At 39.0% G+C, this 27,859-nt stretch overlaps 2 protein-coding genes across 2 annotated transcripts; one reads left to right on the top strand and one right to left on the bottom strand.

The window, feature by feature from the left end:
- The first annotated feature begins 4,677 nt into the window (after positions 1 to 4,677).
- LOC117434580 (proteasome subunit beta type-3) lies at positions 4,678 to 8,856 on the top strand. Its single transcript, XM_034057163.3, has 6 exons — positions 4,678 to 4,836; positions 5,823 to 6,007; positions 6,401 to 6,508; positions 7,476 to 7,653; positions 8,142 to 8,236; positions 8,725 to 8,856. Exons 1-6 carry the CDS (start codon positions 4,834 to 4,836, stop codon positions 8,771 to 8,773), a joined length of 618 nt encoding a protein of 205 aa, XP_033913054.1. The 5' UTR covers positions 4,678 to 4,833; the 3' UTR covers positions 8,774 to 8,856.
- A 1,446-nt stretch (positions 8,857 to 10,302) lies between these two features.
- On the bottom strand, positions 10,303 to 27,599 carry LOC117434740 (phosphatidylinositol 5-phosphate 4-kinase type-2 beta-like). Its single transcript, XM_034057375.3, has 10 exons — positions 27,253 to 27,599; positions 24,663 to 24,760; positions 23,756 to 23,852; positions 17,597 to 17,749; positions 16,504 to 16,650; positions 16,146 to 16,184; positions 15,622 to 15,735; positions 14,895 to 15,150; positions 13,898 to 14,001; positions 10,303 to 13,779 (listed from the first exon to the last, which is right to left on the bottom strand). Exons 1-10 carry the CDS (start codon positions 27,394 to 27,396, stop codon positions 13,699 to 13,701), a joined length of 1,233 nt encoding a protein of 410 aa, XP_033913266.1. The 5' UTR covers positions 27,397 to 27,599; the 3' UTR covers positions 10,303 to 13,698.
- Positions 27,600 to 27,859: the final 260 nt, after the last annotated feature.

Consider the following 27,859-nt stretch of genomic DNA (forward strand, 5'->3'; position numbering starts at 1 on the left):
AAAATAAATAAATACGTAATGTTTTTTAAACGATTATGTTATAGCATCTTACATGCAGGTTTCTGTTACATTCACTGCGGCTCGTGTCTTGTGGACGGAGTGCAGAATTATATTGACCGACGAGAACTCTGCAGTATTGTCGGCCAGTGCAAAAATCAGAATTGTCATTATCTGTGCTGTGTTACTTAATTCGTGGTTGCACGATATATAGTATAAACATGACCATGCAAAAAATAAAAATAAAAAACTCATTCATTTGCTGTATTCCTGTATCCACTGTGATCAATTGATTATAATCGTATTCATATGTGATTTTATTTTTATTTTATTAGGTCTGATCTATTATTCTACATCATCTAATAAATAACCTACTTTTGAATCGAGTAAGGGGTTCTGAATTAAAATGTTCTCGAATCAGCAGCCCATTCATTTTTCCAAAGCCCCGAGCCCTAACAAAGGCAGTCTGAATATTCCATTCCTTTGTCCCTTTCTCTTTGTCAATCTAACCCAGTCCACCTCCATTTCTCTTCCTATTGGTTCACACTCCACCCCTCTCTTTACTCTTTCTTGATAGTCCTATAGATTTTATTTATTCTCCCTAAATCTTATTGTTTTAGGCAGTTCTGTTCCTATTCTAGCTAATGTTTTTATATGTAGGCTATCTATTGTATTGTTTACTAGGTGCCGTCCCTTTGCTGTATTAAATCTGTTGGTTTGACAGAATCACTTTTTCAAAATCAAGAACCATTAAGGGTAATTTGATGCTTCTTTGTAACCCATAATTATGAACTAAGGTTCCTTACAAAAGAAGGATTGCTTAGAAAAAAAAAAGAAACAAAAAGGAACCGAGTGTATTGCTTTTTCATTACAGGTCGTTGACTAATTTATACCACATACTAATACCAAATCTGCTTCTTTTTGGTTAATGTTACACATCCAGCATACAGGTAGGCTCTACTGGGCACAATGGCTGATTCCATCACTGCTAGGACCAGTCTTTCACAAGTCTCTCTTTCAATCGACATCATTGTTTTTTTCCTCCACACTTAATATATCCTTATCAGGTCTAGACACGCACACAATTCTTCTTTAGTGTAGAATAGAGCCCATATCTAAAGCATGTATCCTTCAAGAAGGCATTGAAATGCAAACAAGGTAAGCTTTAATGTATTTTAAACAATTTCCCTTAATACAAACTGTACAGAATTGTCTGTATTTCTACCAATATCTACCAATATCCAACGAGTTATAGACTATGTGACTTCACATCAGAGACATTAGTAAAAACAACAAAAAGCTTACAATGAAATGAGAATTTAAGTACAATACAATAAAAGCACATATAGGCCTTTAACAGCCATTAACAATACTTTAACAGCTTTTCCATAAAGTATAATGTTAACTTCATAGTCGTAAATACAGCTGAGATTTCCTTAACAGTGATTGATGTTTGACTTTGTCAAGAGCTGATTTGCGCAAGATTTAAAGCAAATAGCTTTGTGCTCCACCCCCCTCCCTCCTCTCCTCTCCCACTCTCACTCCCCCTCTTCCTCTCCTCTACCTCCTTTCCCACTGCTCCTCTTCCTCTCCTCTACCTCTTCTTCCACTCTCCCTTCTCTCCTCCCTCTCTTCCTCTCCTCTCCCCCTCTTCCTCTCCTCTACCTCCTCTCCCACTCTCCCTCCTCTCCTCCCCCTCTTCCTCTCCTCTCCTCCTCTCCCTCCTCCCCTGCCCCTCCCCCGCTCCTCTACCTCCCCCCCCCCTATAATCTGATTCTTTGGGATTTGTATGCATGTGTAGGTGAGAAACAATAATCTTCTAAATGATCCTGGCTAATGTATTACTGTGGGGACCACAGAGCAGAAGATACTTGAATAGGAAAGCTTCTCCCAAATGGCAAGTGTTTCATCTGTACGCTGTAGGCCCTACTAGGACATTGGGATCTTACATGGTTGCATGGTAAACTCATTTATGTATCTATTTATATACAAAACAAGTAAACATCTGTCTTTTAAAACGCATTCAATTATCTTAAAAAAAAAAAACATGATAGGGATCCCTGTACTCAGCGTACACAGACTCCTCTACTGATTAATACACGTCAGCTATTTTATAGTCAACACGTACATTATACAGCCTATTCACAACGCACTTGCGCTCCAGAAAATAGGCAAATATTATTATGGCACATAATCACAATACCTGGTTTTAAGCGTGAAATGATGCATATACCCGCGTGTCTGGTGGTGTAATATAGTATCAAAGCACCTGTGCTCGGGGTTTTTGGGTTTATTTGTTTTTGTTTGTTTGTTTGTTTTTTTGTCGTCTGCAAAGGCATCTGCCAGACTGAAGAGAAGGTGATCAGTTGGATCTCTGCTCTGGACAGCACAGGGAGTGTCAAGGACGAAGAGGCAATTAACATCCACATTTACTCACATAATTGCTGCTGTGGCCCTAGGGGGGTTCAGCCATTGATCAGCAGGAATCAGCTTACTGCACGCAAATAAATAAAACAACTAAACGGGTTGTACACCGACTCGTTAAATTAATTAACAGAGCGGTGCTGACTGAAAATGACGATCGCAATAGAAAAACAGGTCATAGTCTTTCAATATACAAAAATATATACGAGCATTACAATTATATGTATATATGTATGTGTGTGTGTGAGAGAGAGAGTGAGATAGAGAGATTGATTCCACAACATTACAATTATTCATATTTTGTAAATAATTCAGCTTTGTTGCCTGGTGCTTGTGCAGTGCAATACAATAATGTATTACTTCATTATGGCAATTACCTTGAGGGCTTTACTTAATTGCCATAATTATACGTCCCACAGTTAACAGAAAAGTCTGGAGTTTGGAGTCTCAGAGAACACTACCAATGGAAGACGAATCCTATCATTGCCTCAGCTTTGTGATACCCATTGACTGGGTCATACGGCTGTAGGAACTCGAGTGGAGCGGTGCTGGTACATTGTAAAAATATATGAAAAACCTAAAAACCACAATAAATTAATTAATGGTGAATATCGGTATCTATAATATAGCCTAGGCTTTAAATATTTAATGAAGAATCAATTCTGAAATCAGCCATGAAAAACATTAACAGCGAACAATATTACATATCATTTGAATATTCACCTAAACAACAAGCCTTTTTTTTTGTATTTATCCCAGTCCATTATATCATTCGTAATAGTCCGTTGATCAGTCGAGACGAGAAAAAGAAAGATAGCCAATCAATCCATCTTTTAGCTTGAAAAGAGGCAGACAGAGGGATCCTTCAAGAAACGTAACCTTCCATTCAAATAGACACAGCACCATGGCAACAGACAGCTCCCTTAGAGACCTTCTTCACACTAACCATCATGCCTTAATGCCCCCTGGCGGCACTTAAATATTATTTTAATCACAAACTCGCATTTAGCCGAACTTGAGAATGATCTGTTTAAAATTAGGCGAGCGTGTATGTCCTCCACCTTCAATTATATTAAAAGCCTTCTATTCATAAAAACCATTAAAAAAATACATATAACCTATAGATGGGAAAAATTGACAACATTACAATGCCAACACGCTACTGGTATAAAACAAAAATTAGAAACTATAGTTAATAACAACTTTATTATTATTATTATTATTATTATTATTATTATTATTATTATTAATAATAATAATAATAATAATAATTATAATAATAATTAGTTAAAATGTGGAAAAGAGACTTACTTTACTTGACAATTAAAAACGTTAGCACCATGCACATTAGGAAATCCATACATTGCTAATGAGTCTAATATTAATGAGTCATTTAGCAGACTCTTTTATCCAAAGCGACTTACAGAGCCTAGGGGGTGAGCTATGCATCCCAACTGCTGCTGCAGAGTCACTTCCAACAGGACCTCGGTTTTACGTCTCATCCGAAGGACAAATAATGGCTAATAACATGGCGAACAAACGGCCAGTGACAAAAATAAATATAAAAACAAGTATCTATAATATACGCAACTTAAACTGTTAAAGTGAGAGTAATATTATTACCATCTCGTAAATTAAAAAGTTAAATGATGGCCTTTTTTTATATATATATATATATATAAGGCTGCATTTTCAGCAATAATTTCACGATCCAAATCTCTAAAAACCGTTAACGGTCTCGAGCTGTTGCGTGGGTTTAAAAATCTGACTGCCACATCAAACACGCGCACACATTATGCGTTAATTAATTAATTAATTAATTAATTAATTAATTAATTAATTATCGAGCACTTTTCATTTGAACAAGGATTAAGAGACAAAGGTGTCGTTTAATTACACCGGTGTCAAACTAGTACAGTATAGTTTCACAGATATTGTTAATACATTTAGTCGTTTCAAACGCCGGGATATACACCGCTGAAAAAGTCATCGAGCTTGACTGCTACGTTTAAAATATGTAGCCGATTTAAAAATAAATAAATAAATGAAGAGACATCTTGAAGCGCTCAAATATCGACACACCCGCCAAACCGAGTCATCCACGTTCCCAGAATGCACCGGGTCTGCTCACAGTGACTGTTCAATTTTTTTTTTTTCCTTACAGGCTTTAATTTCAACCAAACTACATATAGTCCCGCCCATTACACAGATTCACCAATCATGAAAGCTCTGTGTTTCAGTATTCGGAAACCTGACCAATCACTGCCACCAGGAAGACACGAGGGTAGGTTGATCGGATGCGGTATTGCTGTGTGAAAGGGAAACATCACATCACTGCACTGTCTTGTAAAATATATATTCTTTGGAGTTTGATATTTACGGGTTATAAGTACAGTCCAGAAGCCAATCAACATGGTAAGTAGACCTTTAAATTAATGCCTAATAATATTCATTTGAAGTAAGTTGTTTTGACCGCAATCTTTTATTTATTTTTTTAATACCGGTATGACTTTGTTTCACACGATTAAATAAGTTTCCATTAAATATATTTTATACGTTCTGTGTTAATGTTTGATTGATAAATTTATAACGTATGCCTTTTATCACTAATAATAATAAAACATATTTACATTTTATTTGCAGGTACGTATTTATTATATAATACAGAAATCTTAAAAAAAAAATATATATATATATATATATAAATAAAAAAGTGCACGCTTCTAACTAACCCCGAGATGATTTTATATGCAGTGTTGATAATTCTTGTATCTTTTCACAGTACATTTTAAGTCCTGCTATACATTTTACAGTCGCACCGATAATGCAGTTTCTTGTCAACATTTTGTCTAATGCACCGTTGTTTAAAATCTCTTTATTGTTTCATTAATTTCAGTGTATTTTTTTTAACCAGGAGGACCAGTCTTGATGTATTTGTTAATGGGCCTCTTGTACATTAGTTTCACTTTCGTTTCGGTAGCTCTGGAAAGTACATATATACGTTATTTTAGTTCATTAGTACACCGTCGAGGAGTTAGGAAATCCACGCAATGTGTTTGAATAGCATCTAATCCAAGTACTCCTTTTACAGTCTCCAACAAATCCTGAGAAGTCAAGAATGGAAATCAGACTCCTATTGCACTGCAGTTTCACCCATTCCAGGTTTTTGCTACGATCTTGATTAGACGCAGTGTGTGTATAGGTAACACGCTCGGGTATACTAAACTTACAGTAAAACCAGGAATGGATCAAACCTCTGTGCACTGGGAGTCTTATTTCCATTCCTGAAAATGTTTTTATTTTTATTTAACTGGTTCATTATAGCCATGGGACTTTACAGATTTTAGCATGCAGTCTGATTTGTTTTAAATTTAATATATGTATTTTTTAATACCTTCCAGTCGATTATGTCCTATAACGGTGGGGCTGTGATGGCCATGAGGGGTAAAAACTGTGTTGCCATCGCTGCGGACCGAAGGTTCGGAATACAGGCCCAGATGGTGACGACTGATTTTCAGAAGATTTTCCCCATGGGAGATCGCTTATTCATTGGCCTGGCTGGGCTGGCAACAGACGTACAGACCGTGTAAGTGAAACAGGGAATAAGCTAGGCCTCCCACTGCGAAGCAGTTTGAGCCTTTTCAGGTCCCCCCCCACCCCACACGAGCCTTAACCCCTGTTTCAATTGGTTTCTTCTTAAAATACATTAGAGAGACTCAAGTATCACTTGGATGATGACTTTGTGTTTTGATTCTTTATGGATATGGTACCATGACTCCAATCAAAACATGAACTCTCAAAGCATGTTTGTGTTTTCAGAGTTACAGTACACGGCTCTCTGTGACAGTACATACATGCTCGAATGTGGCTTATTATTTTGAATGGTTCATTGAAAACTTTTTGGAAGCAAAATGTCTTGTGGAGCTGACCCGAATGGCAGTATCCTGGTTAAAGCTTTCTGTTTCATCCCCCCCCACAGATCACAGCGCCTTAAATTCAGACTGAACCTGTACGAGCTGAAGGAGGGAAGACAGATCAAACCCAAAACCTTCATGAGCATGGTGTCCAATATGCTCTACGAGAGAAGGTGCGTGGGGTTTCCTTTGGCTTTGTTTTTTAGTTCGACATGTTTTTTCTTAGCCTTTCTGTACATACTGTCTGTTATCGAGTAAAGGGTGTTTGTTTTAAGTGATGGAAAGTGGATGAGTTAATCATACTGTACGCAAGTTACAATGTACTGGTATGTTTATATTAAACTTTCAGAAAGTACTGCTTGCCTACTTCGTGTACGTCTACATTAAAATTGTCACTGAGTTTTGAGGTTACGGAGGATTATAAACCCAGAAGAAACCGTCACTAAAATACATTGCAGTGTTTAAGTTATTATTTATTTATTTATTCATTTATTTCTTAGCAGACAAGTTGTTACAAAGTAATGCATTACAAAATATCACATTACAGATAAGAGCTGTTATAAAATACAATCAAATCAGTAGTAAGAGCAAATTCAAATGAGAAAATAAATACAGTAAATTTAGTTTGAGAGCGATTACGACGAACAGCAGTTAAACTTAAAAATATTTGGTTAAGAGTAAATTCCAGTTGTAAGTACAATAAATGGAGAAGAACGATTTCAAATAAGAGCAGTTAGAAAAAATCTGAATGCTTAGCTTTGAAGTGTAAAATCAAGTGCAAGAAACAGAAAGTAGAATTATGATTGAGAGCAGTAGTAATTTTAAGACGTTAAGGTCTTGGTCCCACAGTACCTTTTACAGGCCAAGTTTTCGTTTTCCGCCTTTTGTTTAAATTTGTATTCTGATGTATAGAACAATCACTGAAATGTAGCCTACCGTTATGAAGTCTGATCTTGCTGTATTTGATGTGCATTAAGAATAACAGGCTGATTTAGTTCCTGGTTGCAAAAGAAACCTGTACTGTGAGAGGTCTGCATGGGCTGGAGTTGAGAAGCACTGGTATAAGGCTTGGTAAACAGACACTAAACTCTGTCTCTGTCCCTGTCTCTCTCTCCCTCCCTCCCTCCTTTCCCCCACCAGATTCGGCCCCTATTACATCGAGCCCGTGATCGCTGGCTTGGACCCCAAAACCTTCGAGCCTTTCATCTGCTCGCTGGATCTCATTGGCTGTCCCATGGTCACAGAGGACTTTGTTGTCAGCGGCACGTGCTCAGAACAAATGTACGGCATGTGCGAGTCCCTGTGGGAGCCAGACATGGTGAGTTCATCAGAGCCGATCGGTGCAGAGGGGGGGCAATAACTCCACTTGATAATCTGACATTTCGCTGTGCAAACAGATTACTTTGCCTCTACCCTGTCCCTTTTCATCTTGTGCAGTGCATTGCAATCTGGGGCACAGCCTCCAGCTTTTATATCATTATTTATTTATCAGGGGTTGTCAATAAACCAGGGACCTCCCCATAAAGCAGTGAAGGTACTCCAGTAGGGGACTATGCAAAAATGTTGTCACAGATCTGTATTGTAGCATAAGGATAGACAACCTTGGAATGAATGTGGAAGGTATCAACATTATAGATGCACATTTTTTTTCTCAATGCTTGTACAGGTCATAATACAGGCATACATTTATTCGATTCAGTCAAGTTCAGCTCTGTACATGTTTTGTTCATACTTGCAGGGCTGCAGTTGCCCTTGTTGTGCCTCCGCTGTGTGTTTAATGCATGTAATAAAATGTGCATCTTGCAGGAGCCAGACGACCTGTTTGAAACCATTTCTCAGGCGATGCTGAATGCAGTGGACAGAGACGCGGTGACCGGTATGGGAGTGGTAGTGCAAGTTGTGTAAGTACGCTACTAAGTTCATTTCTGCTTTGTGTGGTTTTTTTTTTCTTCAATCAGGAAACGTTTGTTTTAAGTTGTTTTGTAATCTGCAAAAGGCCTTTTCTGAAATGTTTTTTTTAAATTTAAATGTCCTAATTAAACCAATTTTATAATAGCTTCATTAAAATTTTATACCTGATATTTGTCACATTTCCACATGCCCAATAACTTTACAGTAAATTAAACTTGATAGTTTCAGTAAGATAGCGATATCCTGATTTAAGTGTTTAGTAAAATATAAAAATCTTACTTTTTTTTATTTTTTTTTAAGATTCCAAATGACAATTTTTTTTTTTTGTAGTTTTATTAAGTAAATATTAAACACCAAATACAAAAATAAATCTTTCATTGAATAGAAAAAAATATGGATGGAATAGCTGAAACATTTGTCCAGGTATTTGAGATTCATTTTAATTAATTTAAATTTTTTTGTTCGTTTTGATTTGCAGAGAGAAGGACAAGATTACCACGAGAACACTCAAAGCTCGTATGGATTAAAACCAGCTCTATACCGTGTTCATTTTCAGTTCATTCAGTAATAACTTGTGCATTTTTTAAAAAATAAAACAAATGTTTGCTTATACCATTTCATATGTGAAAAAAGTCTCAAATTTAAATGTGTATGACTGTTCATTTCAACCAAACTGACCCTTTTAATCGCCATTTCACACGCACAGTAAAATAATGTAGTAAAGTAACTAATTTGTTCAGTTTTCCTCCCCACTGTATCTGTAACATCTGCTAATTAATGGGGTGCTGTGCTGCCATTGCAACTAGCTAGGTCCAGTCTGTTTAAATTGGGTTTGGGGGAAGACACCAGACCATTCTTCAACAATTACTGCATCCTTATTGTATGGAAATATGCAGGTAATGTGATTTTTTTAAAACTTACTCTGCTATAAAAAAATCTGTAACTTGTGCAGTCTTGAATATCGAGTCACAGATCTGTTGTCTGTCTTGTCCATTGTGACTGAAACTGACCAGGGTTGAGGTTAATTCCAATTCCTATTCCCTTTTAATTAGTTCCAACACATCACTGATCAACATTGCAAATTTGCAATATTCAGTTAAAATTGGCTTCACACAGCGGCAACACATTATTTAAGCAGACGTCACCTTTTGTTCGCCTGCTTTCATTTGAAGCCAGTTTAATTGATTAACAATCACAGCAAAGTGACCCCAACCCTGAAACTGACAGGTATATGCAGCTGTTACATAAGAGTACATGATGGGGATGCATGTGGGCTCAGTGCTATCAGAAACAAAGTTTCAACGCGTAAGTGGAAAACAATGCTACGTTCAACTGGCCTGACTGGGAAAGTAATGCGATCAAAAACGATGGCCACATTGCAGCTGCAAATACCTCAAACGAGCTTTAAAACAGGTATTTATTATAGTCCATCAAAGCACAGGAAGCACACAGAATGCTTTCCAGCGAATACATTTAAAACTTACTTTTCGAATACAATACCGTATTAAAAAAAAAAATACTGATAACCTCATCTGCCTCAATGATATGATATATACAATTGCTATTTAAAGGAAAAAAAACACACACACACACAGAAAAATAGCATTGTTGTTGATTTTTTATTCCCCCCCGTCCCGTTAATATTTTATTTTAAACATCCCGTAGCAAAGAAAGGATTGGAGAGAACACTCATTTACAAACAGATATAAACACTTAAAATGTAGTTTCCGAGCATCTGTGTTTAAATATTACTGAAAACACTTGCATCTAGCCATGTGTTAATATAAGGGTTATTAAGGGTTGTGCAGCACACAAATACCAGAATTGGAATACCTGTGTTACCTCTGTTGGGGAACTCACTCAAGTGTCCTATATCTAATTTCAACAGTGAAACTAAATTAAAAAGCAAAACCAGTGACACAATAGCAGGCAGTATCTTTGTGGACATGTAGCCAACAAGAGTATTAACACAAAATGCAATGTACTTTCGTGTGCTGATATAGTACATATGTCTAGTCTTAACTTTTTGTTTTGTTTTGTTTTTAAAAATTGAAAATTTAAAAAATGGTGTTTTAAACTGTCTTTGACCATGCTTTTCTGTACTAGTCAGACGTACATTTTAAAAATTTATATTTTAGATGAAGCAGGTGTGTTTTATTAACAAGCACTAAAAAAAATCCCTTAATTGTTTGATTGCAAACTGGATTAAAATATAAAGTGCTTTTTTTTTATATACTATGTTCAGGAGCAAGGCTGAAGCAGATTCTCAGTACAGTGGCCCATTCATTCAAGTACATGACCCTGCTCCAACCCAGGGCACGGGTTCAATTAGATATCTAACGGCATGATTTCAACGAAGTCCTGGACTGGGATAGCCCTAAAAAAACTCCATTACCACGGGACAGTGAACCTGCTTAAAATCCATTTGGGAAATGTAAGGGTTTTTATGCACAAGAAAAAAAGTAAAAACATTGCACTGTTCAGTTTTAGGAGGGGAAAGGGTTACCGGTTGAATAACTCCCATGCTGAAAGGTGTAACAAAAGTGATCAGCAAAGAGATACTCTTCCCAGAGTTTGTCTTCATTTCATTAACTCTGTTGCAGGAAAAAGATCCAGGTTACAGTGGGAGAGGGCTGATCCCTGTCAGTCAAGTTTGCACAATTTTAAACCAACATCACCCCATCCAAATTAAACAGTGCATGCTCCACGGGTTTTGAAAACCACGTGATCGCCATCTGTCTCATTCACAGTCACGTTTCCAAAATGAACATATTAGTGTGAAGGGAGTTTCAGAGGCATGTCACTTTATTTGCAAAAATATATTCCTGAAAACCTTAAACTTGAACTGACCAGTGCAACTTCTGGACAATTTACTGTGAACCTCCCCTTTAAAGAAGGGATTTAACACAAGTCTGCCTGGCTTGTGATCGCTCCTGATTTACAAATCTCTTCTTGCATTTGTAAAAAAAACACACACAGAGCATCAAAATAAACGTATCACTGTTATAACACATTTATTTTCGGAAAAAAATAAGGTATATAAATGATGGACGTTGACGAAATGTTTTTGGTTTCGTTTTAATCACTCAATCATTCATCCTTGACCATGACACGCCTGAGTGCCTGTGACTGAAGCATATGCACTTAATCACCTAATTAGTGAGACAGTTGATTGGACACTGGATAAGGAGTGATTTCAGCTGCTGAATTGCAAGCTTGAATAAAAGCAATAATGAATCACAGAAAAAAAAAAAAAAATGCCACGTCTGTCCAGAGAGCAGCGCCTAGAGCAGCGCACTGTGGCTCGCCGTCTTGGGTGCTCACAGACAGCAATTTCAAACCTGGCGCGACGGTATAACCAGACACACTCTGTCAATGACAGGCCACGAAGTGGGAGACCAAGAGTCACAACACCTGCCAGAGATCGACAGATCATTCTGCAGCATCTTCGTGAGGTCAGTTGTTAATCAGCACAATAAAAGTCACTTGCACCTGCTCTAAAACAGAGTTTGTCATTTTTTGATCATACCTAGTGAATTCTATCCAAATATAAGTGATACGTTTGTTTTGATACTCAAATATAAGTGATAAGTTTATTTTGATGCTCAGTATATATACATTTTATTTAAATATTAGTTCCCGAGGCTAGTTCAGGGGTATTCAATTCTGATATATTGTGTTTAGTCTGCATTAGTGTTCCAGAACGTCACTGATTTGTAATTCGATTATGAGCGGGGGAGAAATTCAAGGCATGATTTTTTTTTTTTTTTTTTTTTTTTTTAAGGGCAGCTCTCCAAAACCTTGGATAAAAGTCTTTATACAAAAAATTAAATAAAACGAGACACCCTCTGACTCTCACAGTAGCCCGAGAGATCTTTTCTTCCACAAAAAAAAAAAAAACATAAAACTCCCTTTAATATGCAATGCATGACCTTCAAGTAATGTATCTTTCTGCTGTTTGCTAGTGACAAAAAAATACTGCATACAAACAAAAAGAAAAAAAACCATCTTTTTTTTCTTAATGTAAACAATATATAAAATATCAATTCATGCGATAAGTAAAACAAGTTGTTTGGGTGACTCATTCTTCTTTGTTTAGCCTCTTGTTAATTTCATTGATTAAAGTTGCAGCTTTAAAAAAAAGAATATAGCAATAGAAGCAGTCATGCTCACCCAGGGGTGTCAAACTCAGCTCCTGGACTGCCGCAGTGTCTTCTGGCTTTCGATCCACCCCAAGCTCTCTATTACTTAACTGGTCTAATTATTTGATTAACTGGACACATTTAACACTTCTGTCCAGGTCTCAAAATGTTTCCTAGATCGTACTTTTGAAATCATCAGATGTAAAAGACCTTGAAAACATATTAAATATGTCCAACTGAAGAAATAATTAGATCAGTTATGTTAATTGAGAGCTTAAGTTGGAATGAAAACCCGAAGACCCTACGCCCCTGAGGACTGGAGTTTGACACCCACACATGCGAAATCCACGCAGAGTTAAACTGCTTACCTCCTACTGCTGTATAATCTTCCACAATTTGAAGAGCTGGGGGCCGGCTGGATGACTCCTGAAATGAATCTTATCAATTCAGAGCACATTTAGCTGGAGACTAATATCTTAGACTGCGGGCACAGCACCAATCATTTCAGTAAGAAATCTCAACAAGTTACTAACAAAACAGGACTTGGGGTGCAAGCAAAGTCAATTTGCCCAGCTCAGTCTGTCTCACTTCAGCTTATGGTCTATACGGTTTAGCTACTAATTAATAGGGGTGTGCAGAGGCACCACCACTCTGAGCTGTCGTTCTCGTACAAGGAAACGGGTGGGGGCTAAACCAGGAATGCAGTAAAAAAACAGATTTCTGGCACTCGGAAAGTGACGAGACAGGGCATGAACTTCATTTGAATGTTTATTTGTTACCACCAGACGAGTCTCATCAGACCAATAAGGTCTGCATTAAATTGACCTACTTTTTTATACCCATTATTCGGCAAACTTGCCGTAAACTTGCCGTGGAATTCGATGCTAGAAAACGCTGCACACTCTCCACTCCTCGATCGATCGAGTCCTTACGGTTAAAAAAAAAAAAAAAACAGTTTTAAAAGAATCAATAAAAATACAAAAATAATAAGAATAATAATGCTAATTGCTTGAAGCAATAACAAATAAACAGTCCAAGGCAACGCTGATGGGAGTCCGTTCAGTAATTAAACGAGGGACAGGAATAGCCGTGGGGGGTGGCGCACTCCATTCACAGAGTATTCGAAGACGGTGGATGAGGGGACAACACTGCAGTTTTCTCTTGAACTTGGGGATTATTAAATACTGCTCAAAAACTCAACACACTCAACTCAACTTTTCTTCTTCTTCTTCTTCTTCCAAACTTAAAAAGTCTCTCAATCTCGTGCCTCCTCTTGGAGTTTTCAGGGGATAGAGATGGAGGGGGTGGTACTATGACAGGATGTTGGAGATAAATTCAAAGAATCGTTTGGAGTACTGCTCGGGATTCACGGTGGAAATCTCAGCTCCTGCCTGTTTTGAGTGAAAAGGAAACAAACAAATAAAAAGACATATTTGTATTACAAATAACATACAGCTCTGGCCAAACGTTTTGCATCACCCTCTATAGAATTCAATGCGCACTACATACCCCGTGCTTGACAGTTTTGGCAGCGTGGGCAGCTTTCTTCTTTGTGTCGTAGTGTGTCAGTATATCAATGATCGCCATGAAGTACACCTCCTTTTTCAAGGCATCTGTGAATATAAAAGGAACAATTCAGGATATGTATATATATATATAGACACACACACACACACACACACACACACACTCAGCACTCACATATCCGACCCTATACAATTTTGACTTCAGTGACGGTTAAATGCGTGTGATGCATATCTCATTATTTCATTTTGGCCCGTTCCAACCCTTGTCTGTTTTTCAGGGAACACAAAAAAGATACAATGGTGAGTCCCCAGTGTGAAAAAAAGCGGTCGGCTGACGGCACACACTTCGGAGGACAGCATGTGTTCGTCTTCGCCCTCCCGAGTCAGCGCAGGGGTGGTAGCGGTGAGCTGAGCCTAAAAATAATTGGCCATTTCCAAATTGGGGTGAAAATAATAAAAAAAATAATTGGCAGCGACTAAATTTATAAAAAAAAGGGCAGTGTGTAATTGTACACTAACATGTATATAGCTTGTGTTTACTGGATTCTTTAAGAAGCTGAAAAGCATGGAGTGCAATGCTGCATGAGAAACATGGCTTTGTTCACAGTCCTGTTTGTTTATATTCCCTTGGGTAGTTACAGAGCAAGCAAAATAGGTCCGCTCTTGCTGCAGTAGGGTGCGGTTATATAAACAACATCTTCAAGCACAATATATCCGGGGTGGAAATAGAACTCCAATTGCATAGCAGTTTGATCCATTCCTGGTTTTACTAGGAGTTTAATAAGACACACCTGAGCTTGTTACCTAAACACTGTGGTTAATCAAGCTTGTAGTAAAACCTGGAATGGGTTCTATATCAAATTGCCTTTGATGCCTGACTTATGGGACAAACTGTATTTAAAAAACAGTGTTGTAAATATAAAAAAAGATGAAACCATCCTAATGCAAACTCAGAAGAAAGCCAGCGGGTGCAGTCTTACTGTCGTGGCTCTTCATGGCGTACACATCCACCGAGGGGTCAAACTCCCCGGGGCCAAAGAATCCGGGGAAACTGAGCAGGTTGCCGGGGCTGTCGGGCGGGGTCCCGAAGGAGCCGGTGGTCCCCCCCATGCCGTCGTTCTCGTACTCGTCCTCCTCGCCCCGCTCCTCGATCTCCATCTCCTCCTGCTCCGCCCGGTCCACGTCGTGGAGCCCCACCAGCAGGCTGTAGTCCATGATCTTCAGCTGGGCCAGGAACTGGGGAGAGGAACCCAGGCTTTACACTGCAGGGATGGGAATAACGCTCCCATTGCATAGCGCTCTGATCCATTCCTGGTTTTACTAGGGGTTTAATAAGACACGCCTGAGCTTTTTCTCTACACACTGTGGCTAATCAAGCTCGTAGTAAAACCTGGAATGGGTGAAACGGCTGCGCTATAGGAGTCCTGTGAAGATGTAATTTAAGGGAATTGTTTGTTGAAATTCATAAATGCTTTCGTCATACTCAGTTCAGCTGTAGGGGTGTACAGTGTTGAAAGGATTAAAAGGGTACAAAGAAATGGAAAAAAAATAAATAAATCCTGTACTAAAGGGCTTTTAATTAAATCCCCAACACCTAGTTAACTTTAAGAGCCGCCCCAATGTTATTTATTGTGATTGTAAATCCTGCTATTGTCTGCGAATGAATTATTAATAAGCCAATAAACGAATCAATAAATAACTAAATACCTCCACGTCTCTCTTGAGCTTCTCCAGGAAGTACTTCTTGTTGTCATCCCCGATGTGAAGCTTCTGTCCTTCGTTCAAGAAGTCGTTGTCTTTGAAAGTGGGCAGCTCCTTGGCCTGCAGGGAGTGAGAAGCAGGTCACTATTTCTGTGCAGTCCGGAGCGTCTCTCTCCTGCCGTGCAAGATGATCCATTGAGGCACGCTGCTTAATCACACCGAGACATTTACTCTCTAGGGTTTTCACACTGCATGTTAAGCTGAGGGAATACAAAGCCCCCTTTTTAGGAACAGTGGCTTGAAATCTGGTTCCAGGAGACCTAGTTTGAGGTTGCTGTATCAAACCCCCAAGTCTCCCCTGGTGTGCCGTGCAGTGTCCTGAAACCTAGTCTCCTGAAACCAAGTTCCAAGCTACAAAGTGGCTCTGTGTTCCCTCAGTTTTAAACGTTGAGTATCACACTTTTTCAAATACTTCTTTGATGTTATACCCATCGCTGTTGGATCCCTGATATTTACACAGCTTCTCTTACCTTTTCTTTATCACTAGCTTCCCTTGATACAGTTGAACCCTAAGGAAACAAGAAGTTTGTAGTCAGTAACATCTTCCCTTTTCTGTTTGCATTAATACAATTATGAATGCTGTCTGCATTTATAATGCACCCTCCCCCACGCATACCCAGCACTCATTAGACCCCATGCACAAGGCTGCTACAGCCCCCTGGGTATAAACTGACTGCGTGCATTCAACGTCTCTGCTAAACGATTCATTGAGCCCAGTGTGCGATTCGTATCACGACATGCAAGTCACAGACCAATGGGGATCACAACACACCGCGTACCGTGAAACGATAAGGTTAACAAAAAGGTTTTTAATGTGCTGGTCCTTACCTTCAGGTCATATTTGCGATGTAGAGTTAACCTATGACTGAATACGTTCCTTGTGACGACCATGTAGGTCTCAACACCATCCACTGTTAATCTGTACATCCCCAGGAACTGAGGGAGAAGCGTGCTGCCGTGACATTCCACGATAAACTGGACAGACAGGAGAGAGAACTTCAGTACCATAGACACCGTATCTCAATTTCAAATAAATCTGCATTAGGGTGCTATTGCCTGAATTCAGAAGCGGTTATTCGTATGTCTGCTGCACGTGCCACAAATAGGCTGGATCTAGTCATCAGCTACTACGGATCAAGTTTCCTTTGGTATTGCTGGCAATACAGATCTGTTATTATTATTATTATTTATTTCTTAGCAGACGCCCTTATCCAGGGCGACTTACAATTGTTACAAGATATCACATTATACATTATTTTACATTATACAGATATCACATTATTTTACATACAATTACCCATTTATACAGTTGGGTTTTTACTGGAGCAATCTAGGGAAAGTACCTTGCTCAAGGGTACAACAGCAGTGTCTCCCACTGGGGATTGAACCCACAACCCTCCGGTCAAGAGTCCAGAGCCCTAACCACTACTCCACACTGCTGCCCCATAGCTGCCCCATAGATCTGTGCACTAGATGGCGCTGCTGTTTATCGAGCATGTACTACATATGTTTATGGTTGGAGACTAGAGCTGAAGAGCAGCTTCTGAACTCAGGTTAAAGCACTTGAGCACAGACTACATCAAGTACCAAAAAAAGAACCACTCAGGACGACTGCAAACATGAAAAGAAAATGAAAACGTGAGAGAGAGTGAGAGAGCGAGGGAGTGGGAGGGGGGGCTGGATGACAGACGATTGCATTTTGATCATCTGTTTCCCCAGTGTCACAAGCCAGAGTAGAACAGAATCGCTATGCTCGGTTATTTCATTTTCCGTCCTGGTTTTCACACTGTTTTTTTTGCATTCACTTCTAAAATCTTTACTTGCTGGGTTAACGGGCGACATTACTTGTTTTTCGCTCAGTCGTACGCTACTGCAAAAAGTCCAGGAGAGGAAAGTGGATTTTACTTTCATTGTTCTGTACCTGGTGGTATTTCTTTAAAATGTTGTGCATCTCCGCAATATCTTCGCTCGACACGGTTTTGATCACGAATCTCCTGTCGTAGGTGGTGAGGAATCTGGACCCAAACCGACCCTGAGAGTCGCTGTTTAAAGGGGCGCTTCTTGTCAGAGAGTTCTGAAACAAACAGGAGAAGGTAGCAGCAAAAAACATGACGTTACTGTTCTTTAAACCTCCGTCCTTTTCCATGGGGTAGTAATGCAAGTGTGAGTTTGCACAGGGAAGCCTTGGGCAGCCTCTGGAATGTTCACAGTTCTCTTCAGCACATACTGTACACACATCAGAGCAACAATGACCCCTCCTGGTCAGAGAGGAGTAATGCAAGAGGGTAACTCAGGCTAGTTTCACAAAGCAGTTCTAAATCCAATTCCCTTCCATAAAAAAAGTAATTAAAAAAAAATTCAAAATTAAGAAAATTATTTTATATATATATATATATATTAATATTTATTATTATTTATTTCTTAACAGACGCCCTTATCCAGGGCGATGTACAATTGTTGCAAGATATCACATTATTTTTACATACAATTACCCATTTATACAGTTGGGTTTTTACTAGAGCAATCTAGGTAAAGTACCTTGCTCAAGAATACAGCAGCAGTGTACCCCACCTGGGATTGAAATAAGATAGCTGGCTAACTAGTAGTGTTTTGTGAAACTGGCCCCTGGTTTCACCTGTACAAGTCATTCATGTAAACCAACTGAAGTACCGTAATCAATATTTATCAGTATCACCAGTCAATGTGTTCTCAATCATCACATTAATTGTTAACTAAAATGGACACTGCAGTCAAACCTGCACTGAAGTCCAATGAGGAACAATTAAATGGTTCTCGTACATTACAATGAAATGGTTCTCGTACATTACAGGAAACACTTGGTACGCAAGCACTGACACCTAATGCCAGCAACTCAGAACCTCCACAAAGTTATATAAGTGAAATTAACAATCCTGTATATACAATAAACACCATCATTGTGGTCATTACAAGCAGGTTGGACTGTATTCCAACTGCACACTGTATAGCCTGATTCTGCTGTTAATAGCTTTGTACAAGATGCAGGGAGAGAGGGGATCAAAAGTAGCTGTCAAGCCATTGCTATTTTAAAATCCCCTTTCAAATTTTGTGCAAGTTAACTGAAGCGCTGATTATATTCAATTCTAAATGCCTGCCGATCCACTCATCTTGAGCAGCCTCAGTATAAAATGACCAAAAATTAAAGGCAAGCGCGTATTACAGCTGAACATCCAAACTAAAAAGCACATCTTTCCTTTTCATGCAAACGAAAAGCTGTCTGCATTTATAATGCATACCCAGCACTCATCAGATCCCACAAACAAGACTGCTGCAGCTCCCTGGGTTTAAACTGACCGTGTGCATTCTACATCTCTGCTAGACGATTCACTGGCGATTCGAACCACGACACGCAAGTCACAGACCAATGGCGATCGCAACACACCGCCAACCGTGAAACGATCGTTACGCTATTGTTGTTTAAAGCAGCCAGATTATAAATGAGACATTTATTCAATCATTCAAGAACCATTTGGTGGACTCCAAGTGGCTACTGTACTGTATGGTCGAGTATCACCCCACCCCCCCCCAATCCCCTATCCACACAAGGCCTCTGTTTAACCCTTCCAGGCATGAAATATTGAAAACAGCTCCAAATAAAAAATACAAATAGTAGTACTGGACACATATGGGTGGAAAAAAAGCATCCTCATACGAGGTCATCATGCATTTGTGTTGTTCATACATCGCCATATCTATCTATCTATAGAGAGAGAGAGAGAGAGAGAGAGAGAGAGAGAGAGAGAGAGAGAGAGAGGAGAGAGAGAGAGAGAGAGAGAGAGACTAGAAGAGTTTTTTTTTTTTTAATTCATCCCAATATGAGGTTGACCTGCATGAAAGGGTGAAAGTTAGCATGGGTATGAAATAAGCTCGTTTAACTAATGCATTGTTGCACTCTACTTATTTGTGTAAAATGAAGCATGTGCGAATCCAGCTGCATTGACAGAACAGAAAACAGTGCCACTGACACATAGGGCTCAATCCAGATCACGGGGACGAGGAGGAGGAGGTTGTGTCCAACCCTATTAGTCAGAATAGATGTTCGTTTGAATTTTGAATTTCGATCTAAACAACTGCAAGTTGATTCTTCAGTGAACCCCTTCCAGTAGCTGTGCACACACTGTCCTGTCCCACACAACCGTCTTCAGTATCAGACCCAGGGGGGACACTGACAAACACCGCAGTGATCAGTCCACCCGCAGGACTCTGTTTGCTCTCCATTCAGATCATGAGCAGGTTGCCACGGAGACCAAATCACAGAGGCAACTCCCTTAATTAAAGTAACAGCTAGTCGGTTACACCTCGTAACAGGTAAGTCAGGTACTGTTGTTATGGGGTGGGGACTTTCGAGTTAAACCCAAGAATGCCCGATTTCCATCGTCCACTGAACGGAACCGCTTTCACTCCAAAGTGGTGAAAATAAATTGGTTGTTGACCCGTTGTCACCCTTAAAAAGGTTTAGGAAATGTGCATAGTCACTCTGCAGTTTGACGTATTACACTGTGCTATGCTTTTACTATGGGACACTTTTATAAGGGAAAACAAGTAAAGGTATTTCTTTTTAAGTTTATCAAATGCAAGTATATTAAAAAAAGAAAGCTTATAGTGGTTTGTTTTTTTTTTTTGATAAAATGATGTTGTCTGCGTGTGGAAACAGAGTCCAAAAAAAAATAATCATAATTTAACCTGTTTTCTTCTAAACCCGCATAGAGTATTAATGATAACCTCTGACTACTGTACAAATAAAAAGGACAGTTGCCTACACTGTAAGAATAGCATCCTTGCTTTGAATTTGGCTAAAAATTAGATACAAAAAATAAAAAAGGAGGAGAATTTGAAGATCCAACAAAAAGACTTTTCATTTTTTCCTCCCCCAATCACTGTGTTATCATTTATTCAGCTCCAGTTATTCATATTTTCCTGTAGTGCCAGTCTAGTCCATTTCTTTAAAAATTCTCAAATGATCATAAATAAAATAATAATAATAAACCACTCAGAGAGCACTTTCATCATTATTACAGTTTTCAGACTCGCAGCAGGCAGACAGCCTCAAGAGTATTCTGTTTGTAGGTGGATCCGGGTAATCTTCCAGTCTCTAATGTGCATGCAAGGTCTTTAATGCTACTAACATGAAAGCAAATTATAATACCATAGTAGTCATTAAGACTGCAGCAGTAGGGGGTGGAAGAAACCTAACCAATTACTTGAAGTGTATCCTCTGTCATTGCATTCCCAAGCAAAACCCCTGCGCTCAGCTGTTCTATAATGTTATGTCAATGGCGGTTCACCTCTAAGAGACTCCAACAGCTAGCACTCTGACCCTTGGTGGCAGGCCCCTATAATCTTGCAAAGGCAAATTAGCCAAATTATTTGCTTTCAAACAAAGCATTTTATTAACAGTATACTCTTTAAGAATCAGAAGCGTGCAAGATGCAAGAAATTGATTTAGTCAGCTATTGTCTCCATATTGTCTCCAGGCAGGCAGACAGCAGCAGCGGAGATGGGGTCACGTGATCCTCCCGCCTCTCCGGTGTGGAGAGGCGGGAGGTCTCCGGTCTCTGGTACCCCGGGCTCTGGGTTCAGGAGGCCAGGACACAACCCCAGGGGCAGAGGCTTTGACAGAGCTTGCTGTGTTTCTAATAATTTCTCTCTTATTTGTCAACAGCTTTCAAAACGTGGACATCAGAGACTTTAAAAAAAGATTTATTAAAAAACAGTAGAAAAATCATGAGATGGAGAGAAAGTTCCTCTGCCAAAACATCAGCAATATTGCATCGCGGGCAGACAACTGTACTGACCGGGGGCAACAGATCAAAGAAACAGAGCATTAGTGGTGCAAAGATCCATCTCGTATCGATCATTCTGGATACTTTTACAGTTATTATTCTGAATAACCCAAAGCAATAATCACAGGCACAAATACAGAAACAGACTATATCAGGTTTATTTTTGCAAACACATGGGGGTCACCAAATGCGATTGAAAACACAACAACAACGATAATGAGAAATAATCTGTAATCGATCAATTAGATGCTACAATTATAATTACTAATATGCAGGTGTGCCAAGCTTCAATTACAATTGCAATTAGATTGTAATTTAAATTAAATAGGAATTGCACTATTACAGCTGTAATGGATGTACAGGTTAGTTTTAACTACATGTAAACTCTACCTGTAATTAAAGAGCTGCACAGTTTGAGTATCTAGCTCCGGTTCACTGGAGGAAGCGGGTTAATCTAAGGCTACAGCGTTACCTGGTGTGAACTACAGTTAAATATAAACCACCAAGCCAAGCTGGCTGCTGCAATGCAAATTATGTAGCCCTATTCAAACCCGGACCACTGCATGGGGGAAAAAGACGTAGCACAGACGTAGACCTGCAATTGCAATGTGGAAAAATGCAAAAAAAAAAAAACACACTTAAGCTATTAGACTTGCCAAATGTTACGCTTCAAATATAAAATGCTAGTGTCTGCTGGTCAGTTGTTAATAGGGTACGGCGCTCTCCCTAATGCCTGAACAGAAAATGTGAACTGCTCAATATAATGCGGGCAGACAGCAGCTTGTCTGTTTCTGCAGATGTTAATATAGGCGAGCACTGGCAATGCTGTTTCTGTGCAAAGTGCATTTTCATTTGCAGGGACCATGAACCGTATTCCTTTGAATTTAAGGACGCGCTTTTTTAACCATTTTGTGCTTCTCAGAAACAGCCTGCGTCTGAAATTCGAGCACAGTATAGTGATGCGTGTATAAGACGTAAAAGACGTGACTACCCGAGTACACAAATAGCAACAAGACTGACTGCCAAGAAAAGTCAACAAAGGCGCCTGCCCGAATGCACCAGCAGCAACCTGACACTGCTGAGAAAAAACAAACCAAGCTTCCTGAGGAATTCCAAGAGAAACATTTACAATCTCAGCATTTCTAACAAACAGTACCAGCTTGGACAGATTGGAAATGCTGATCAGACCCTCGTATTCCTCGACATGCCAAGCAATGCCACAGTTCAGTGCTGTTGTGGTTGCTGGGTGTTGTCTGATGTCATGGAGTGTTGTGCTGTGCTTGCTGTTGCCAGGATGTGTGATGCTGTAAGTGAGTGAGGGGTGTGTGTACGACAGAGACGCCATCTTAAGTATTATACAGTGTGCAGCACGATAAACAAGCTCAGTGGTTAATCTACAACACCACTGTTTCGTGTCAGTTTTGTACAATACAACAGTGCAATTCAGGATGTACCTTTGTAATTGCATATTTATTTGATTTTTTTTTCCCTCAAATTGAGGGTGGTAAATTTGGGCTGCATCTTAAATTCGAAGGAATACGGTAAATGCTGTGAACTTAACTTGCAGTAGAATTTCAACTTTGCAAGTTACATTTTCCCCGTAGATAAACAAGGAACGCACCTGAATGATAGGAATGTATTCATAATCCCAGAAGAGACAACTTTTTACTGTTCCTGGGAGAAAATCATATGTATGTAAGCAGACGCTAAGCCTGGTGGCACCAAGACTGAAATGTTTAAGGGTTTGGCCGTCAGACAGCGCGAAAACTGGTGTTTGAGAAGCACTGAAGAGTACTATTGGTCAGAACAGTGCTGGAAATGACTTGAGGAGACTACTCTCTTTCACATTGCTCCAACAAGTGCCCATGGATAGCAAGCTAACCAGCAAGACAGGAAACAAAGCAGGGATGGAAATAAGGGTCCCGTTGCATAGCGGTTTGATCCAATTCTGGTTTTACTAGGAGTTTAATAAGACACACCTGAGCTTGTTACCTACACGCACTACAGCTAATCAAGCTGGTAGTAAAACCTGGAATGGGTGAAACTGCTATGCAACAGGAGTCTTATTTCCATTCCTGCCAAAGCACCACAAGATACAGTACACATAGACACATTAAAACTTTTTTATAGTTCAAAAAACATCACTGTGCCAAGGACCACAATTTAAATTGATAACTAATACCTCTGCTATTTTAGGTAAGGCTAGCACTGTAATAAACACAAAAGCTTTGTGATAAGTATTAACGCATCATCCTTACCTGGTAGTCCTGATCATCAATGCCAAACCGTTCTCGTAGATTTCGAAACACCATGGGGCAATATTCCTTGAACTTAAACCGGCTCGGCAAATTCTCTCTGCGGAAACAAAACGAACAGAAAGCTGTTTGAGAAAGTGTTTTGCAATCGACCACCGGAGTGGCTCCGAGTTCCGTCTGTCCCGACTTTCTGCAAACACGCTTTTTGCTGACATGTAAAAAAAGCCCAAGCGCTGTCTCTGATTTCTTCATTGCAGAAAGCAATGTAAGCTTTAACCCTTTCATGCATGAAATATTGAAAATAGCTGAAAATAAAGAAATAAAAAAAACATCATGCATTTGTGTCCTCCACATGTCCCTATATAAAGACTAGAAGAGTTTTTGTATCCATCCCCAATGCATGACAGGGTTAAACACTGTTGCCCCCCACCTGTCCCACACTATACTGTAGTATATATATATATGCAAGGTGCATCCCAGTCACTCTACAGAGAGTCTATAGTGCTGGGGCAATTATTCAGACAAACACAGCTTGAACCGTATTCATATAACAGAATTTAGAAACGGCCGGATCAAAAAGATACCATGCAAAAATAAACCAATGCACAAATGACGTCTGAAATAAACCCATCCACATTCGTCCCTCTCCCTCTTCCTCTCCCTCTCTCATCGGGGTGCGTGGTTCATTTTAAACCACGGGAGATTTCTGTGCTACAGTCCTAATCATACGTTTTACTCAGCTCATTTCAAAATGAAAAATTGGCTTGGGTTTATCCTTGGGTCGACGCAGCACATGAAGAGCTGAAAGACATGTAAACCAAACCTCGAAACTCAGAAAGGAAGCCATTTCCTCACTTTCACTAGGCTTGCCAAAAGTACAAGACAAACGAAGATGGTGTGTTGCACGTACTTGTTGAACAGGTGGTTGTCGACCTTGATCTTGCTATAGGCTTTAAAATCATCTGGCATCAACATCACCGGGACGGGCACATTACTTAGCTCATTAATCTGAAAGAGATGGAATTCATCGTTAAAAACACGCACACACACACACAGCCAGAGAACTAAATGCTGCAACAAAACTGCTTCCATTTGTCCTCCCTATCCAGGGATTATAAACTGAGGGCAAATAAATACAAAAGAACAACATCTGTGATAAGAAGCTACATGTCAAGTAAAACTAATCTTATGCAATGCCAACCCTGTAACACGGCCAATAGATTTATTAGGAGATAAGCTCTGCTTTGCAACTAAAGAAGGGACACCGTTTCTACCTGCCTCCTCCTATTTTAAAGAGCTGAACGGCAAATCCAGCTTCTGATCCAACACCATTTTACCAAGCCCAGGGGCAGGTAATCCAATGCGCTTCCGAAAACCAATTCAGCAGTCTGATGGATAGCATGCTAATACAAGTTTCACAAAAAGAACCGGGAGACGGGGTAATCTCATCTGGAATCCAAACAATATTATGGGCTGAAAAGTGACTGGAAGATGAAAGGGCAGCCTCCAAGAATAAACAGGATTTCAATCTTTTTCAGCACCAAAACGTTAGTGCAGGTTTGCCAGGTCACAAAAACAGGGATGGAAATAAGACTCCCGTTGCACAGCAGCTTCATCAATTCCTGGTTTTACTAGGAGTCTAACAAGACGCAAATGAACTTGTTACCGATGCACACTGTGGCTGATCAAGCTCGTAGCGAAACCTGGAGTGGGTGAAACTGCTGTGCAACAGGAGTCTTATTGCCATCACTGAAAAACAGATCCCAAATGAACAGTGTATTCTTACCTGGCTAGCCTTGCCTTTAATGCACAGACACAAAGCAACACCGACATAAGCTCTTCACTGTTTGCACAAAAGGATTAACAGTGTTCTCTTCACAGCTAAATGAATCGTGCACGGGAATCAGGTGCATTGTGTACAGTCATCCCCTCTCCTTAAAATAATACAGTCCCAGTAAGTCCCCTACTCTCCTGTATTTGCTCTATCATACGTCCCGTATGTCCTTTTTAAAAATAATTGTGCAGCAAGGGATTAGGCTATATGCAGGGTGTTTTTTCAGTCGCTTATAAAGCACTGCCCACACTTACGAGCATGTGATCAATGTTATGTACATTGCCCCTCTGGATAGTGTGCAGCTATTCTGTAGAGATGTGCATCTTTTTCATGCCGTTAGGTGGAAGTGTATTGCTGGGTGGGTTTGTTATCAAGGATTACAGGTCTCATGCAGTCACAGTAAAGCCCCTCTTCTGTGAATCCTATCAGCAAAGAGATGCTTTTTTAAGACAGCCCTGAGATGCACAAGGAGGTTTCTCGTTCAGCTGCAGTGCTGAAGCCAAATGCCAGTTTTGTGTCCTAGTGGTCAACTAATTTACTGAGCACTATGATTGCCATTTTAAATGGAGTAATTGTCAGGGGAAGTTGTGACATGAGTGTTGACTTTGGCGTGCCTCGGTATACAAACTAGGAGCTTGCTTGCTGGCAGCCCTAAAGGTCACAGTTAAAATGAACTTCTTTGTTCGTTCTTTCATTAAATTCTATTTTGTAGGTCTACCAAATAAAGGGATGTAAATGACTGAGTTTAATCCATTATTGGTTAAATGATTAATTCCACCTGCGGGCTTTGACCGATTAAAAAAATAATAATAATAAAAATAAAAACACTTGATTGATTAATCTTGTCTACCTGCCTGCAGTATCAAAAAAGAAATCTATGTGAGCAAATATTTTCAAACTGTCAACTTTCTTTCACACAAAAATTAAAATGCTGTAAAATACCTTGTCATATTATTAAAGTGGAGGATAATCCTTAAAAAATTACTTATAGGTTATTGTTAGGAATATTTATATATGTTACTACAATTAAAAAAAAACATACGTGCATTAATTACATACACTACCGTGCCGCACCCCTATTTTGATTCATAATAAAATACACTAAACCTCAATAATCAAATTGTCACGTCACCTACTTTTTTTAATATGGTTACATAACAACACTGACATGATCCACAATTAAACATTTCAGATTAGACACGCACACAATGTGTAAAAAGTATTTTAGAACGCATCCTATAAAACATGTGCGTATATTAATTACAAAAATGTGTTCTGCAGAAAGCGAAACAAGATGTCGACATAGTAATAATAATAATAATAATAATAATAATAATTACAGTAATAATAAACAGAACTGCATGGTTGTATAGTCATAACATAACACTCCCCTCCCTGATCTCTTAAAGCACAACGCTTGTACACAGTACTGAGATTCTTTATAAACGTAAAATACATGTTTACATTTAGAAACAATGAAAAAATCACATAAATACAGGCATTTAACTGAGTGTGATCAGCCCATTATCCCGTTTGGTTTTAAATTGACAGCCATAGCGTTAATGTTTTGCAGCTATAGGGATCTGCAATAATATTTAATCGTACATATACAGCAAACAAGATTAACAAAGACACGCATAAACAGAATATATGATAGTTTATTTACCGTGTGGTTCACCCCCCACATCAAGACGCTGAGAAGAGGTTCGCTGGCCCGGAACAATTTCACTTTCTGTCCGATAAAATGTTTCTTTTTTGTCTTGGTTTTGCTGGCACTGACCGGCGCAGCGTTGGTACAATTCGAAGACATTGTTGTTTTTGTTTTTTTTTAAATGAATATATTTAATAATCTAATGTAACTATTGGGTTCCGCCGCGTAAAAAAATAAAAAAAAATAAAATACAAAGTAAAACGTTGCAGTTGTACAATTTTTTTTTTTTTTGAAAAACAAATTATTATTTTTGTGATATAAAATAAAATTAACGTGTTCGCATGTTGCACGGCGAACCACTCCCCCTAATCATTAACGGTGGAACTATATATATATATATATATATATATATATATATATATATATATATATATATATATATATATATAGTGTATATATTATTTATATATATATATTATTTATTTATTTATTTATATTTATATATATATATATATTTTTTTTTTTAACTCGATTCCTATATCCTCCACAGAGTCGTCTTTTTTTGAAGAGGTAAGAAACGTCCACCTCAGCCCAGATCGATAATTAAATTAATTTAAATGAT

This window comes from Acipenser ruthenus, chromosome 28, assembly GCF_902713425.1.
Source record: "Acipenser ruthenus chromosome 28, fAciRut3.2 maternal haplotype, whole genome shotgun sequence".
In the NCBI taxonomy this organism is placed as follows: Eukaryota; Metazoa; Chordata; class Actinopteri; order Acipenseriformes; family Acipenseridae; genus Acipenser; species Acipenser ruthenus.

Coding starts and splice junctions, on each gene's coding strand:
- LOC117434740 (XM_034057375.3), bottom strand. CDS start 27,396: ATGTCTTCGAATTGTACCAACGCTGCGCCGGTCAGTGCCAGCAAAACC. Junction 16,651..17,596: donor TTTTAAAGAAATACCACCAG/GTACAGAACAAT, acceptor CTGTCTGTCCAG/TTTATCGTGGAATGTCACGG. Junction 14,002..14,894: donor CGCCATGAAGAGCCACGACA/GTAAGACTGCAC, acceptor TTATATTCACAG/ATGCCTTGAAAAAGGAGGTG.
- LOC117434580 (XM_034057163.3), top strand. Junction 6,008..6,400: donor GCAACAGACGTACAGACCGT/GTAAGTGAAACA, acceptor CCCCCCCCACAG/ATCACAGCGCCTTAAATTCA. Junction 7,654..8,141: donor CCCTGTGGGAGCCAGACATG/GTGAGTTCATCA, acceptor TGCATCTTGCAG/GAGCCAGACGACCTGTTTGA.